Below are 15,336 nucleotides of genomic sequence, written 5' to 3'. Positions count from 1 at the left end.
TCTTCCCTCCCTCCATCCTTACTTCCCTCCGTCCACCTTTCCTCCATCCTTACCTCCCTCCCTCCATCCTTACCCCCCTCCCTCCATCCCTACCTCCCTACCTCCATCCTTACCTCCCTCCCTCCATCATTACATTCCTACCTCCCTCCTTACCTCCCTCCCTCCATCATTACATTCATCCCTCCATCCTTACCTCCCTCCATCCTTACATCCCTGCCTCCATCCTTATCTCCCTCCCTCCCTCCATCCTTATCTCCCTCCCTCCCTCCATCCTTACCTACCTCCCTCCATCATTACATTCCTCCCTCCACCCTTACCTCCCTCCCTCCATCCTTACCTCCCTCCCTCCCTCAATCCTTACCTCCCTCCATCCTTACATCCATCCCTCCATCCTTGTCTCCCTCCTTCCCTCCATCCTTACCTCCCTCCATCCATCCTTGCATCCCTCCCTCCAACCTTATCTCCCTCCCTCCCTCCATCCTTATCTCCCTCCCTCCTTCCTTATCTCCCTCCCTCCATCCATCCTTACATCCCTCCCTCCATCCTTATCTCCCTCCCTCAATCCATCCTTACATCCCTCCCTCCATCCTTATCTCCATCCCTCCCTCCATTCTTACCTCCCTCCCTCCATCCATCCTTACATCCCTCCCTCCAACCTTATCTCCCTCCCTCCCTCCCTCCATCCATCCTTACCTCCCTCCCTCCATCCTTACCTCCCTCCATCATTACATCCCTCCCTCCATCATTACATCCCTCCCTCCATCCTTATCTCCCTCCCTTCATCCTTATCTCCCTCCCTCCCTCCATCCTTACCTCCCTCCCTCTGTATTCTGCAGTGCAGTGTGTTGTGTAGCCCCAGTGTAAAGGACTCATCAGAGCACGCTAGATAAGAGTGATCATCTCCAGCTGAGAGCTTAATTAAAAAGGGGCTGTCGCCAAGCAGTGACACCCTTTACAAGCTTCCAACGCCTCTCAGCGTCGCAGCCTGTCGCTACTGCCAATGCAATTACTAAAATACAGGCCCGGCCCATAAAACAGACAGGGAAGGAACTGCCGCAAGGCGTTAAGGAAAATAGAAAGGCGCTATTAAAGATTATTTGAAGATTCACAGAGGAACTGCTCTGTGAGAGGAGAGTGACATGCGAGGAGCGAGAGTTTGCATGTACAGGTAGACCCTTAGTGCCCCCGACCCCAGAGCTGCAGCTCCCTGACACGCTACACCCACTTTCATGTCCCATGCTTTTCCTTTTTAACACACTTCATCTTTGTGTTTGTGTGTGTGTGTGTGTGTGTGTGTGTGTGTGTGTGTGTGTGTGTGTGTGTGTGTGTGTGTTTGTGTGTGTGTGTGTGTGTGTGTGTGTGTGTGTGTGTGTGTGTGTGTGTGTGTGTGTGTGTGTGTGTGTGTGTGTGTGTGTGTGTGTGTGTGTGTGTGTGTGTGTGTGTGTGTGTGTGTGTGTGTGTGTGTGTGTGTGTGTGTATCTGTGTGTGTGTGTATCTGTGTGTATGCATGTACATGTATACAGTGTGTGTGGGGCTCTCAGGGAATTCACCCCTGCTGTGTGAATCTGGAAACACTGCAGCAGTCAGCCAGTCAGTCAGTCAGCCACAGCATCCTGGGATTATTTTTCCCCTCTAAGGTCAACTCCTCAATGTCATTTGCCCAGAGCACAGCACAAATAGATTGGGACTAGAAAACTGACACTATGGATAACCTTAACCTCCAACATACACAACACACACATTGAAACTGCATAACTTTCACCAGACTGTCCCTGCATTACTGAGATTCTAGTGTGACTAGTCTAGTATGGTACGCTTGTACTGTTTCTGTCAGTAGCAGGTCATGCTCAAGCCCAGCTGGAGCTGTGTCACCTAGCATCACTTCTACCTGAGGGGCGACTGGAGAACACTGTTGTGGGCAGCTAACTATGGCAGGGCGTGTGAGAGAGATGGAGGGATGGAGAGATGAGATGTGATCACTGCATGACAGAGGTGTAAAAACAGAATGGAGTGAGAAGAGGTGATATGAGGAGTTCACTCCAGCAGTGAACGCATCTGAAATATCTCTCTGCCTTCCCAGTCCTTGGCCTCCTGGCTGTTTGGACAGCAGCATTAGAGTACAGTCTAGTAAGTTGATCATGGTAACCCATACCACAGACTGCAGGGGCAGAGTTAATGAGAGGCATATGCATCAGCGTGGGCCAGAAGGATAAAATGTGTTTTTCTTTCAAAAACAAGAACATTTCTAAGTGACCTCAAACTTTTGAACGGTAGTGTATAAGGACACATAGTATACTGGATTATACACAGGACTGTATGAGTCATTATCACCAACAGACGTCACAGCTTCCCTCAATGCACATTCTTAGAACTCCTTCATGTGGCATTTGTAGGAAATATGTTTTTTTTCCATCGACTGCTCAGGTCAAGAACCCGTTTTGCACAAAATAAAACACATGCTGACTCAGACAGAGATTTTAATGGTACCGAGCAGCTCAAATGATGTTTTATCTGTAGAAATCTGGATGGTAATCAATCAGTCTCTGGTAGACTCAATAATGCAGGCTTTCCCAGCTGCTTAGTAATAGTTCCAGTAACTAAGTGTTTTTACTCAAAGCATAATGTTTACCTCTCAACATGCCTTAATATCAACCAACAGCTGGCCCTGCCATTCCACGTCATAACCCCAAATCCTCTCTTCTCATTCCCTTTCCTTTCCTCCTCTCTTCTCTCCCTCTCCCTCTCCCTCTCCCTCTTCCTCTCCCTCTTCCTCTTCCTCTCCCTCTTTCTCTCCCTCTCCCTCTCCCTCTTCCTCTCCCTCTTCCTCTCCCTCTTTCTCTCCCTCTCCCTCTCCCTCTCCCTCTCTTCTCTCCCTCTCCCTCTCCCTCTCCCTCTCTTCTCTCCCTCTCCCTCTCCCTCTCTTCTCTCCCTCTCCCTCTTCCTCTCCCTCTTTCTCTCCCTCTCCCTCTCCCTCTCCCTCTCCCTCTCTTCTCTCCCTCTCCCTCTCCCTCTCCCTCTCTTCTCTCCCTCTCCCTCTCCCTCTCTTCTCTCCCTCTCCCTCTCCCTCTCCCTCTCCCTCTCCCTCTCCCAGTCCCACCAGGCAAATTCCCTTACTCAGTCACTCAGGCAGTCAATATACTTGGATGCGTCTCGGTCTGTCTGTGTTGTGGAATTGGCAGGAAATCAATCGGGACCAGGTCCCCTCTGCGTCTTTCCCCTCCTTCCTTCCGGCTTTAAAGTGTCCATTCAGGGCTGAGCGGGAGACGAGCATCAGCACATCCCATCCCTATCCTTTATCAAGCCGGGCAGAGAAGGTCATGGCCACATTGTTCCTCTGTATCAGCCAGCTCCAGTTACCGCACGCTCTGCACATCTGGCATCCGCCGCACAAACACTGCAAAACAACCAGGCAGAAGAGGCAGATGCAACACAGTGAAAACTGGAGTGGCTACCAAAAATATACATTTTGGTGAAAATAAATGCATCTTTAATTGTAGCGCTTGTTAATTACAGAGCGCGGTGAAGAGAGAAGAAATGTTGCAGCTCATCGTTATTTATTATGCAAATTATTCCGTTTTAGTCACAATTAAGTGATTAGAAAGCTGTCGTTCTCTTTCTCTCTTCTCCTTGTTCTTCCTGTCTTTTTCTTTGCTTTTCAGCATATTACTGTAATGAAGCCATTACTTTTCCAAGTGAATTTTAATGAGTTTTTAACTAACGTTTTAATGAGCTACACATTACCATAAAGCATGGATTAGCCTAAATTGAATTTGGGGAGTTTGTGTTGGGAGGGGATATGAGGGGAGAGGTTCATTAAATAGTTCATTATATTGTTTCTCCATCACACTGTATTCCGTGGTATGGGCGTCCAGTAGAATCCCCTGCCCGTATCTTTCTGTCTTCTGCCATTACGGTGCTGGCCAGTGGGATCCTCGTTAGTCCAAATTAGGACTGCTGGGTGAAAAATGAGCTTTAAAGGAGGGCTGTGTGTTAATGAGTGTTTGTTTAGGCCCTGTGTACAGAGGCAGGGACACCCTCACAGCGTGGGGCAGACTGTGATGAAATGTGTCTCCTCTCCCTCCTCCACTAGTTAATTGACATTCTAAGTCTCCTCTCTGTCTCTGATATTTGACCTTCCACCATGTTCGTCCTCTCATCATCACCTGTTGTGTCGTCCTTCTCCTCTACCCTCCCGATCCTCTACTCTCTTCATCCTCTACCCTCCTCCTCTACCCTCCTCCTCCTCATCCTCGACCCTCTTTATCCTCTACTCTCCTCCTCTACCCTCCTCCGCCTCATCCTCTACCCTCTTCATCATCTACCCTTCTCCTCCTCATCCTCTACCCTCCTTCTCCTCATTCCCCTACCCTCTTCATCCTCTACCCTCCTCCGCTATCCTCCTCCTCATCCTCTACCCTCCTCCTCTACCCTCCTCCTCCTCATCCTCTACCCTCTTTATCCTCTACTCTCCTCCTCTACCCTCCTCCTCCTCATCCTCTACCCTCTTCATCATCTACCCTTCTCCTCCTCATCCTCTACCCTCTTCATCCTCTACCCTCCTCCTCTACCCTCCTCCTCTATCATCCTCATCATCCTCTACCCTCATCCTCCTCCTCTACCCTCTTCATCCTCTACCCTCCTCCTCCTCTACCCCCCTCATCCTCTACCCTCCTCCTCCTCTACCCTCTTCATCCTCTACCCTCCTCCTCCTTCTCCTCTACCCTCCTCATCTTCTACCCTCCTCCTTCTCCTCTACCCTCCTCATCCTCTAAACTCCTCATCCTCTACCCTCCTCCTCCTCTACCCCTATTCATCCTCCACCCTCCTCCTCTACCCTCCTCCTCCTCATTTTCTACCCTCCTCCTTCTCCTCTACCCTCCTCCTCATCCTCTACCCTCCTCCTCTACCCTCGTCCTCCTCCTCTTCTACCCTCCTCATCCTCTACCCTCCTCCTCCTCTACCCTCTTCATCCCCTACCCTCCTCCTCTACCCTCCTCATCTTCTACCCTCGTCCTTCTCCTCTACCCTTCTCCTCCTCATCCTCTACCCTCCTCATCCTCTACCCTCCCTCTGTTCACTCCACCTTCCACCACACTTGCTTCTCTGTCTCTCGCTCTCCATCCCTGTACCCCCATTAAACAATGTACATATTATTGTCATATCACAGCCATCACACTCCATGTGATTGTAACTCCTGGGTGTTATCTGGTGGGCTGACACTGTGGCTGATAAACTGGAGATAGGAGGAGGGGTGGAGGACATGGTGTTACATGATTGGATGAGCTGCATAAGTACACCGTAGAGACAGGTATAGTGGGAATGGAGAGAGAGCGGTAGAGAGAAAAGAGATATTGAGCTCTCTGAGCTGATGAAGAGGGCTTTCCCTCTCTCAGTCCTCCAAGGAGACACAGCCTCGGGCACAGCCAGCCAACCAGACAGGTAGCCAGCCAGAGAGCCAGTAAGACAGGCGGCCAGACATAATGTGCAGCTGTTTATTTGTGCTGACCTCTGACCCCATAAAGGGATATGCGACTTTAAGTGTGAACATGATCCCTCCCTCCCCGCTGAGGGGTTAATATCTGCATCTGGATGGGGGGCCGAGGTTACCACTAGCCAGTGGGGGGCCCAATGATTGGTTATACAGAGATCTGCCACTGAGATAAATGGAGGCCCCTTCTCTACACTATACTGTACCCAGAACTACATTATACTGCAGCCTTCAGCGTCTACAGCCAGTAATACAAAACACCAAAGGACTCCACAGATACAGTGGGGAGAACAAGTATTTGAAACACTGCCGATTTTGCAGGTTTTCCTACTTACACAGCATGTAGAGGTCTGTAATTTTTATCATAGGTACACTTCAACTGTGAGAGACGGAATCTAAAACAAAAATCCAGAAATGCACATTGTATGATTTTTAAGTAATTAATTTGCATTTTATTGCATGACATAAGTATTTGATACATCAGAAAAGCAGAACTTAATATTTGGTACAGAAACCTTTGTTTGCAATTACAGAGATCATATGTTTATTGTAGTTCTTGACCAGGTTTGCACACACTGCAGCAGGGATTTTGGCCCACTCCTCCATACAGACCTTCTCCAGATCCTTCAATTACAGACCTCTACATGCTTTGTAAGTAGGAAAACCTGCAAAATTGGCAGTGTGTCAAATACTTGTTCTCCCCACTGTGGTTATAGTATTTTTGGTGTAAAGTCACAGATATATTGCCTCGGTTGTCTAAAGAAATATTGTGGCATTGTACTAGCACTCTGATTAGATAGAACAGAAAAAGCACTTATTCCCAAGCACTGAATGAAATGCTGCTATCATAGCTCAGAGCTAGCTGTTAAATGCACTGAATGAAATACTGCTATAATAGCTCAGAGCTAGCTGTTAAAATACACTGAATGAAATGCTGCTATCATAGCTCAGAGCTAGCTGTTAAATGCACTGAATGAAATGCTGCTATCATAGCTCAGAGCTAGCTGTTAAAATACACTGAATGAAATGCTGCTGTCATAGCTCAGAGCTAGCTGTTAAAATACACTGAATGAAATACTGCTATCATAGCTCAGAGATAGCTGTTAAAATAAACCTCCTACCAGAGTGTGAATAGGAGGTGGTAGTGTAAGCAGTATGGCTGGATGGTAGCAGTGTAGGGTGGAATAGCTCCAGGCCTGTGTTTTCTCAGTCCTGACCTGTCAGGAAATGTTTGCAAGGAATGGGAGCCCTTTGCTGCATTTGATGGGAAAGAAATGTAATAACAAATAAATAAATTGATCGATCCACACAATCTCTCACATGATTCATTCAGATGGAGGTCCTGTGGCTGTAAGAGAAGCTGTGTACAGTTCTGTGTGTGTGTTTATGTTTCTTTGTGTGTGTGTGTGTGCGTGTGTGCATTTTTGTGAGTGTGAGTTTGTCTCTGCGTGTGTATCTGTCTGTGTGTGTTGTGTTCATTTGTCTTTATGTATTTGTGTTTGTGCATGCCTGTATGTGCATGCCAGTGGAGGCTACTGAGTGGAGGACGGCTCATAATAATGGCTGGAACGGAACGAATGGAATGGCAACAAACACCTGGAAACCATGGAAACCACATGTTTGATGTGTTGGATATGGAGGTCGATCGATTAATCGGAATGGCCGATTAATTAGGGACGATTTCAAGTTTTCATAACAATCGGAAATCGGTATTTTTGGGTGCCAATTTGTCGATTTAATTTTTTTAAATTTTTTATATGGCTTTATTTAACGAGGCAAGTCAGTTAAGAACACATCCTTATTTTCAATGACAGCGGTGGGTTAACTGCCTCATTCAAGGGCAGAACGACAGATTTTCACCTTGTCAGCTCGGGGGAGCCAATCTTACAGTTAACTAGTTCAACTCAATAATGACCTGCCTCTCTCTCGTTGCACTCCACAAGGAGACTGCTTGTTCAAACGTCACTCACTCTGAGCCTTCTAGTAGTTGTTCCCCTTGCTCTGCATGGGTAACGCTGCTTCGATGGTGGCTGTTGTCGTTGTGTTGCTGGTTCGAGCCCAGGGAGGAGCGAGGAGAGGGACGGAAGCTATACTGTTACACTGGCAATACTAAAGTGCCTATAAGAACATCTTATAGTCAAAGGTTAATGAAATACAAATGGAATAGATGGAAATAGTCCTATAATAACTACAACCTAAAACCTCTTACCTGGGAATATTGAAGACTCATGTTAAAAGGAACCACCAGCTTTCATATGTTCTCATGTTCTGAGCAAGGAACTGAAACGTTAGCTTTCTTGCATAGCACATATTGCACTTTTACTTTCTTCTCCAACACTTTGTTTTTGCATTATTTAAACCAAATTGAACATGTTTCATTATTTACTTGAGGCTAAATTGATTTTATTGATGTATTATATTAAGTTAAATTAAGTGTTCATTCAGTATTGTTGTAATCATCATTATTACAAATAAATAAATAAAAATCGGCTGATTAATAGGTATCGGCTTTTTTGGTCCTCCAATAATCGGTATCGGTATCAGCGTTGAAAAATCATAATAGGTCGACCTCTAGTTGTATACCATTCCACCGATTCCCCTTCAGGCATTACCATGAGCCTGTCCTCCCTAATTAAGGTGCCACCAGCCTCATGTGGTGCATGCCAGTCACATGGTAGTGTAGTCATATAAAACAGAAGGTAGGAAAACAAGGGTTTAGACACCAAAAGGCTACCCACTCATCCTTCAGTAACTAATGTTCTGGCTCAAAGGAGCCAATATACCTCTACACCCGTGTCTGTCTCTACTCAGCACTCTGTAGTGATGCTACAATAGGTTGTAGTGTTGCTGGATGTTTGCTGAATCTTCTGTATGGGTGAGAGTGAGAACACAGAGGTACTAAAGTGTTGGGCCAGTAACCAAAAGTTTGCTGGTTCGAATCATTCAGCTGACTAGGTGATTAATCTCTCATTGTGCACTTGAGCAAGGCACTTAAACCTAATTGCTCCTAATTGTAAGTCGTGTTTGCCTAAAATGTAGACACCTCTAATGGCTTCTGGCATAGGCCTCTGACTGCCAGTGTAAGATACTAGTATAAGACTTTGGCTGTTACAAAGTAGTGTAACAGTGTCCTCTGTGTTTTTCTCTTCCCTGCTCCATCTCCGTTCCACAGATCAAGGCCTCTCTCTTCCCTGCTCCATCTCCGTTCCACAGATCAAGGCCTCTCTCTTCCCTGCTCCATCTCTGTTCCACAGTTCAAGGCCTCTCTCTTCCCTGCTCCATCTCTGTTCCACAGTTCAAGGCCTCTCTCTTCCCTGCTCCATCTCTGTTCAACAGTTCAAGGCCTCTCTCTTCCCTGCTCCATCTCTGTTCCACAGTTCAAGGCCTCTCTCTTCCCTGCTCCATCTCTGTTCCACAGTGCAAGGCCTCTCTCTTCCCTGCTCCATTGCTGTCCAGCAGTTCAAATTGATTCTTTCCCCTTTAAGTTTAAACGTTGACACAGTGGCAGGTGTAGGGCTGCCAGTTTACTGTGCTTTACTGGACTAGCCACTAGTCTGCTGCTACCCTCCACCCCAAACCCTCTCCTGGGGAAGGTGGAGAAATAAAAAATATGTCTGCCCAGGGCAGATTCATATTTTTCTGATATGTGTTTGTATAGCCTGCAGCCTGTCTGACAGATGTAGCCTTTGCAGGCAGAAGGGTATGCATATATAAATATGCTATACTAATTCCCAGTAAGCACACTGGCAGGAGTTTGGGCCTGCTACGTCCATGGGACGTGAGGTGTTTTTGCAGGGGGAGAGCTGGGGTTTTCACGAGGGATAGAAATGCAATCTGACGTCTGCTCTCCGATATGGGCCTCCCAGTGTTAGAGCAAGAGTTGAGATCCTGTACATACACAGATCCTCTCAATTATACATACCAGACACACACACATACAGCGAACACACACTTTCACAAACTGCACACACATACAAGAAAAGTGCTGCTAATCAGCAGTGTAGTGAAGCAGATGGTCAGTGGTGATCATCATGTCGGCAGAAATCCTAGAAGATGCGCTGGATGTTTTTATTATTTGGTACAGGTTGTATCCAATCAGAATTGAAGATCCGGATTTGAAATGTGTAGGTTATTTTTGAATGTGGCTGTGTTTTCCCTGCTTGTCTCTTGTACATGCATCTGTTCATAGCATCGTGTTGGTTTGACAGAACCCAGAACCAACACACACACCATAATCCTCTCACCCGAATTCACTTTATCTGTGTTGGCTTGTAGCTGTTGGGAGCTCAGTGTTTGGCCATGCCACAAAAAGTGTGTCTGTTTGCAGGGGTGTGTGTTTGTTTGTATAGGGGAGGGGCTTGGTAGCTTCTGCAATACTGTAGAAAATGTGTACAAGCACACATAATACAACATACTGTCAAGTTGGTATGAAGAGATTCGGGAGACAGATGCAGGAATGCGTAATATGCGTTTTTATTTCACCCAAATTACGGCGTGCTGTGTTAAGGGCACAGGGACGAAGACCAAACAAAAGCGTAACAAAAACACAGGGTTGAAACCCAAACAAAAGAGCGAGGAGTACCTTGAATAAATAACACACGGGACGAGACCCGTAATCATCTGCGCAATCCACAAGGGCACGAAAGCCCAAAACACACGGACATAGTAACAATAATCAACCAGACCATGGAAACCAAAGGGCACATAAATACAAATACTAATCAGTGGGAATAAGGGACAGGTGTGCGTGATGAAAGTTCCGGAGGGATCCGTGACACTCACGGAAGATCAGTAGATCTGTAGATCTGTTTTCCATTTCTTTAAAGGTAATTGATCTGGACAGAAACTCCCATGGCCGCCACCTTCAAAGAAAAGGTACGCAAACACAAATACCAGAACAACAGGCATTGGCCACAGTGGCTAGTCCAGACAGCAGGACTCTGTTCGTGATGGAAACAGAGGAACCAGGCAGGCTGAGGCTCCAGTCTCCACCTTGTCTGTCTGTCTGTCTGTCCAGGGGGTCTATCTTTCTGGGACTGGCTAATTACAGCAGCTCTTTAGTGCAGAGTGCTGCATCCTAGCTCGGCCAAAAATCAACAATGGGAGGGACCTGGGGAGGGAACCCACCCGGGAGGGAACCCACCCTAGCCACTGCTCTATATCTCTCTGTCAATCCCTCTCTCTGTCTCGATCTGTTTCCCTTGCTCCCTCTCCCACGCTCCCTCCATCGAGAGAGAAGCAGCTCTCTTTGTGTACTCTCTCCTCCCAGTTTGAGAGGGTTTCATTTGAATTTGTGTCACACAAAAGTCCCCCTATGTCCCTCTATGTATCCCCCATCCCTTGCTAAATAAATAAACCAACACACAGTGGTGTGGTGGGCCTTGTAAAGCACAGCAGAGGAGGGGGAGGGAGAGGAAAGGGCAGAAAAGAGAGCAGCCCACTAGGACCTATTATCCCAGTCGAATCCAACCCCTTCTCCCTGTGTGTGTACAGGCAGCACCACCAGGGATTTGAACAAGAACCTGTGGTGCTGCCCTTAATTTAGCGCTCCTCAAGCATCCCCTTCTTCTTCTTTCATCCTTTACATGTCCCCAGATACACGGCTGCAGTCACTGTCCGCCATGACGCAAATACTCATTTGGAATTCAGTGGATTTGGTTTGGGTTAAACAGGAAAACGTCAGCGTGAGCGCACCCAGCATGTTCTAGAATGATCCCCAATTTATGATTATAACAAGTAGCCTGAGCTTTTAAGGTCATTTGCTCTCTGAGAAGCAGCTCTTTATGTCTATTCAGCGGTTTGTGTAAGGCAATTTGTTAACATATAAGACACTGATGCAGGTGTAGTCTCCAGTAACTAATGGGGATTGAGGTGTATTGTAAAGTGTTAACATGTGCAGCCATTGCCTGGTTGATAATGAGCTGTTCTGTGTGTATGACAGAACACTAGACAGGCTGAGAGGGGATCTGTGTGGCGAAAGGACTACCTGAGGGGGAGGATAAGATAGCGGAAACATTGTTTGCCAGACCACCCACGGACTGTGTGTGTGTGTGTGTGTGTGTGTGTGTGTGTGTGTGTGTGTGTGTGTGTGTGTGTGTGTGTGTGTGTGTGTGTGTGTGTGTGCGTGCGTGTGTGTGCCCACGGTACTGAACAGTGCTGTGCCTCTGTGAACTCTGTGATGTGAGTGATACCATGCTTCAGGGCATTGTGTGTGTGTTTGGACTGCTGCCTCCCCTGGGACCTCCATTAACTCCAATTAGCCGCTACTTGTGCTAGACCAGTCAGATGAAACCTCACATTTCAGTCTAACACACAGCAGCAGCATCTCACCATGCACTCACCACACACACATACACATTCACACACACACACACACACACACACACACACACACACACACACACACACACACACACACACACACACACACACACACACACACACACACACACACACACACACACACACACACACACACACACGCACACACACTAAACATTGCAACTCATTGTGTTCACCTAGCTAAGTATTAGATCAGATAAGTGTTTTGGCATTGCAGAGTCGTCCCCAGGCTCACCCTCCATCTCTCTCTCCTCTGTCTCTTTCTCCTCAGTGCTGCGTGATGACTTCAGACAGAACCCTACAGACGTGGTGGTGGCAGCCGGGGAGCCGGCCATCCTGGAGTGTATCCCGCCTAGAGGTCACCCTGAACCCACCACCTACTGGAAGAAGGACAAAGTACGCATCGAAGACAAGGAGGACAGGATTACAGTAAGTACTAATACTAACTAACCACATGCTACTAACTAACCACATGCGTCTAACTAAGCACATGCTACTAACTAACCACATGCTACTAACTAACCACATGCTTCTAACTAACCACATAATACTAACTAACCACATGCTACTAACTAACCACATGCTACTAACTAACTACATGCTACTAACTAACTACATGTTACTAACTAACCACATGCTACTAACTAACCACATGCTACTAACTAACCACATGCTACTAACTAACTACATGTTACTAACTAACCACATGCTACTAACTAACAACATGCTACTAACTAACCACATGCTACTAACTAACTACATGTTACTAACTAACCACATGCTGCTAACTAACTACATGTTACTAACTAACCACATGCTACTAACTAACTACATGTTGCTAACTAACCACATGCTACTAACTAACCATGTTCTACTAACTATACACATAATATTAGCTATCCACATAATATTAACTAACCACATGCTACTAACTAACCACATGCTGCTAACTAACCACATACTGCTAACTAACCACATGCTACTAACTAACCACATGCTGCTAACTAACCACATGCTACTAACTAACCACATGCTTCTAACTAACCACATAATACTAACTAACCACATGCTACTAACTAGCCACATGCCACTAACTAACTACATGCTACAAACTAACCACATGCTGCTAACTAACCACATGCTACTAACTAACCACATGCTACTAACTAAACACATGCTACTAACTAACCATGTTCTACTAACTATACACATAATATTAGCTATCCACATAATATTAACTAACCACATAATACTAACTAACCACATTATACTAACTAACCACATTCTACTAACTAACAACATGCTACTAACTAACTAACTAACCACATGCTGCTAACTAACCACATGCTACTAACTAACCACATGTTACTAACTAACCAAATGCTGCTAACTAACCACATGCTGCTAACTAACCACATGCTACTAACTAACCACATGCTGCTAACTAACCATATGCTACTAACTAACCACGTGCTACTAACTAACCACATGCTACCAACTAACCACATGCTGCTAACTAACCACCTGCTACTAACTAACTACATGCTACTAACTAACCACATGCTGCTAACTAACCACATGCTGCTAACTAACCACATGCTACTAACTAACCACATGCTACTAACTAACCACATGCTACTAACTAACCACATGCTATTAACTAACCACATGCTGCTAACTAACAACACATGCTTCTAACTAACCACATGCTACTAACTAACCACATGCTACTAACTAACCACATGCTACTAACTAACCACATGCTACTAACTAACCACATGCTGCTAACTAACCACATGCTACTAACTAACCACATGCTGCTAACTAACCACATGCTACTAACTAACCACATGCTACTAACTAACCACATGCTGCTAACTAACCACATGCTACTAACTAACCACATGCTACTAACTAACCACATGCTACTAACTAACTAACCACATGCTACTAACTAACCACATGCTATTAACTAACCACATGCTGCTAACTAACCACATGCTTCTAACTAACCACATGCTTCTAACTAACCACATGCTACTAACTAACCACATGCTACTAACTAACCACATGCTACTAACTAACCACATGCTGCTGACTAACCACATGCTGCTAACTAACCACATGCTACTAACTAACCACATGCTACTAACTAGCCACATGCTACTAACTAACCACATGCTACTAACTAACCACATGCTGCTAACTAACCACATGCTTCTAACTAACCACATAATACTAACTAACCACATGCTACTAACAAACCACATGCTACTAACTAACCACATGCTACTAACTAACTACATGCTACTAACTAACTAACCACATGCTACTAACTAACCACATGCTATTAACTAACCACATGCTGCTAACTAACCACATGCTTCTAACTAACCACATGCTTCTAACTAACCACATGCTACTAACTAACCACATGCTACTAACTAACCACATGCTACTAACTAACCACATGCTACTAACTAACCACATGCTGCTAACTAACCACATGCTTCTAACTAACCACATGCTACTAACTAATCACATGCTACTAACTAACCACATGCTACTAACTAACCACATGCTACTAACTAACCACATGCTGCTAACTAACCACATGCTGCTAACTAACCACATGCTACTAACTAACCACATGCTACTAACTAACCACATGCTGCTAACTAACCACATGCTGCTAACTAACCACATGCTACTAACTAACCACATGCTATTAACTAACCACATGCTGCTAACTAACCACATGCTTCTAACTAACCACATGCTACTAACTAACCACATGCTACTAACTAACCACATGCTACTAACTAACCACATGCTACTAACTAACCACATGCTTCTAACTAACCACATGCTACTAACTAACCACATGCTACTAACTAACCACATGCTACTAACTAACCACATGCTGCTAACTAACCACATGCTGCTAACTAACCACATGCTACTAACTAACCACATGCTACTAACTAATCACATGCTGCTAACTAACCACATGCTACTAACTAACCACATGCTACTAACTAACCACATAATACTAACCAAGCCCTGGTCATAGGCCCGTGTGAGGTATATAGATCAACTTGTTTCCCTGTGTCCTCAGATCCGAGGAGGGAAGCTGATGATCTCCAACACCAGGAAGAGTGATGCTGGCATGTTCATCTGTGTTGGCACAAACATGGTGGGAGAGAGAGACAGTGAGACGGCCCAGCTGACTGTGTTTGGTAAGCATGAATGCCTGACAGTGCTCCCAAATGTGTTTTAAATGTTTTCGCATGGCCTCCTGAGTGGCGCAGAGGTCTAAGGCACTGCATCACAGTGTTGTGGCATCACTACAGCCTTTGGTTCGATCACAACCGGCCGTGACCAGGAGTCACATAGGGCGGTGCACAATTGGCCCAGTGTCGTCCAAGTTTGGTAGAGGGTTTGTCGCTTTACTTTGTTCATCGTGCTCTAGCGAGTGGTTGAAAAGAAGCGTGGCTTGGCGGATA

At 45.8% G+C, this 15,336-nt stretch overlaps 1 protein-coding gene across 1 annotated transcript in view; it reads left to right on the top strand.

Annotated features, from left to right (window-relative positions):
• LOC139382322 (roundabout homolog 2-like) overlaps window positions 1-15,336 on the top strand; it is a 366,464-nt gene that overhangs the window by 237,051 nt on the left and 114,077 nt on the right. The window contains exons 3-4 of the mRNA XM_071126242.1: window positions 12,102-12,259; window positions 14,949-15,069. Coding sequence (XP_070982343.1) covers window positions 12,102-12,259; window positions 14,949-15,069 — 279 coding nt within the window. The remainder of the gene's footprint in view (window positions 1-12,101; window positions 12,260-14,948; window positions 15,070-15,336) is intronic.

This window comes from Oncorhynchus clarkii, chromosome 24, assembly GCF_045791955.1.
Source record: "Oncorhynchus clarkii lewisi isolate Uvic-CL-2024 chromosome 24, UVic_Ocla_1.0, whole genome shotgun sequence".
In the NCBI taxonomy this organism is placed as follows: Eukaryota; Metazoa; Chordata; class Actinopteri; order Salmoniformes; family Salmonidae; genus Oncorhynchus; species Oncorhynchus clarkii.
This window is presented reverse-complemented; position numbering and strand designations above follow the sequence as displayed.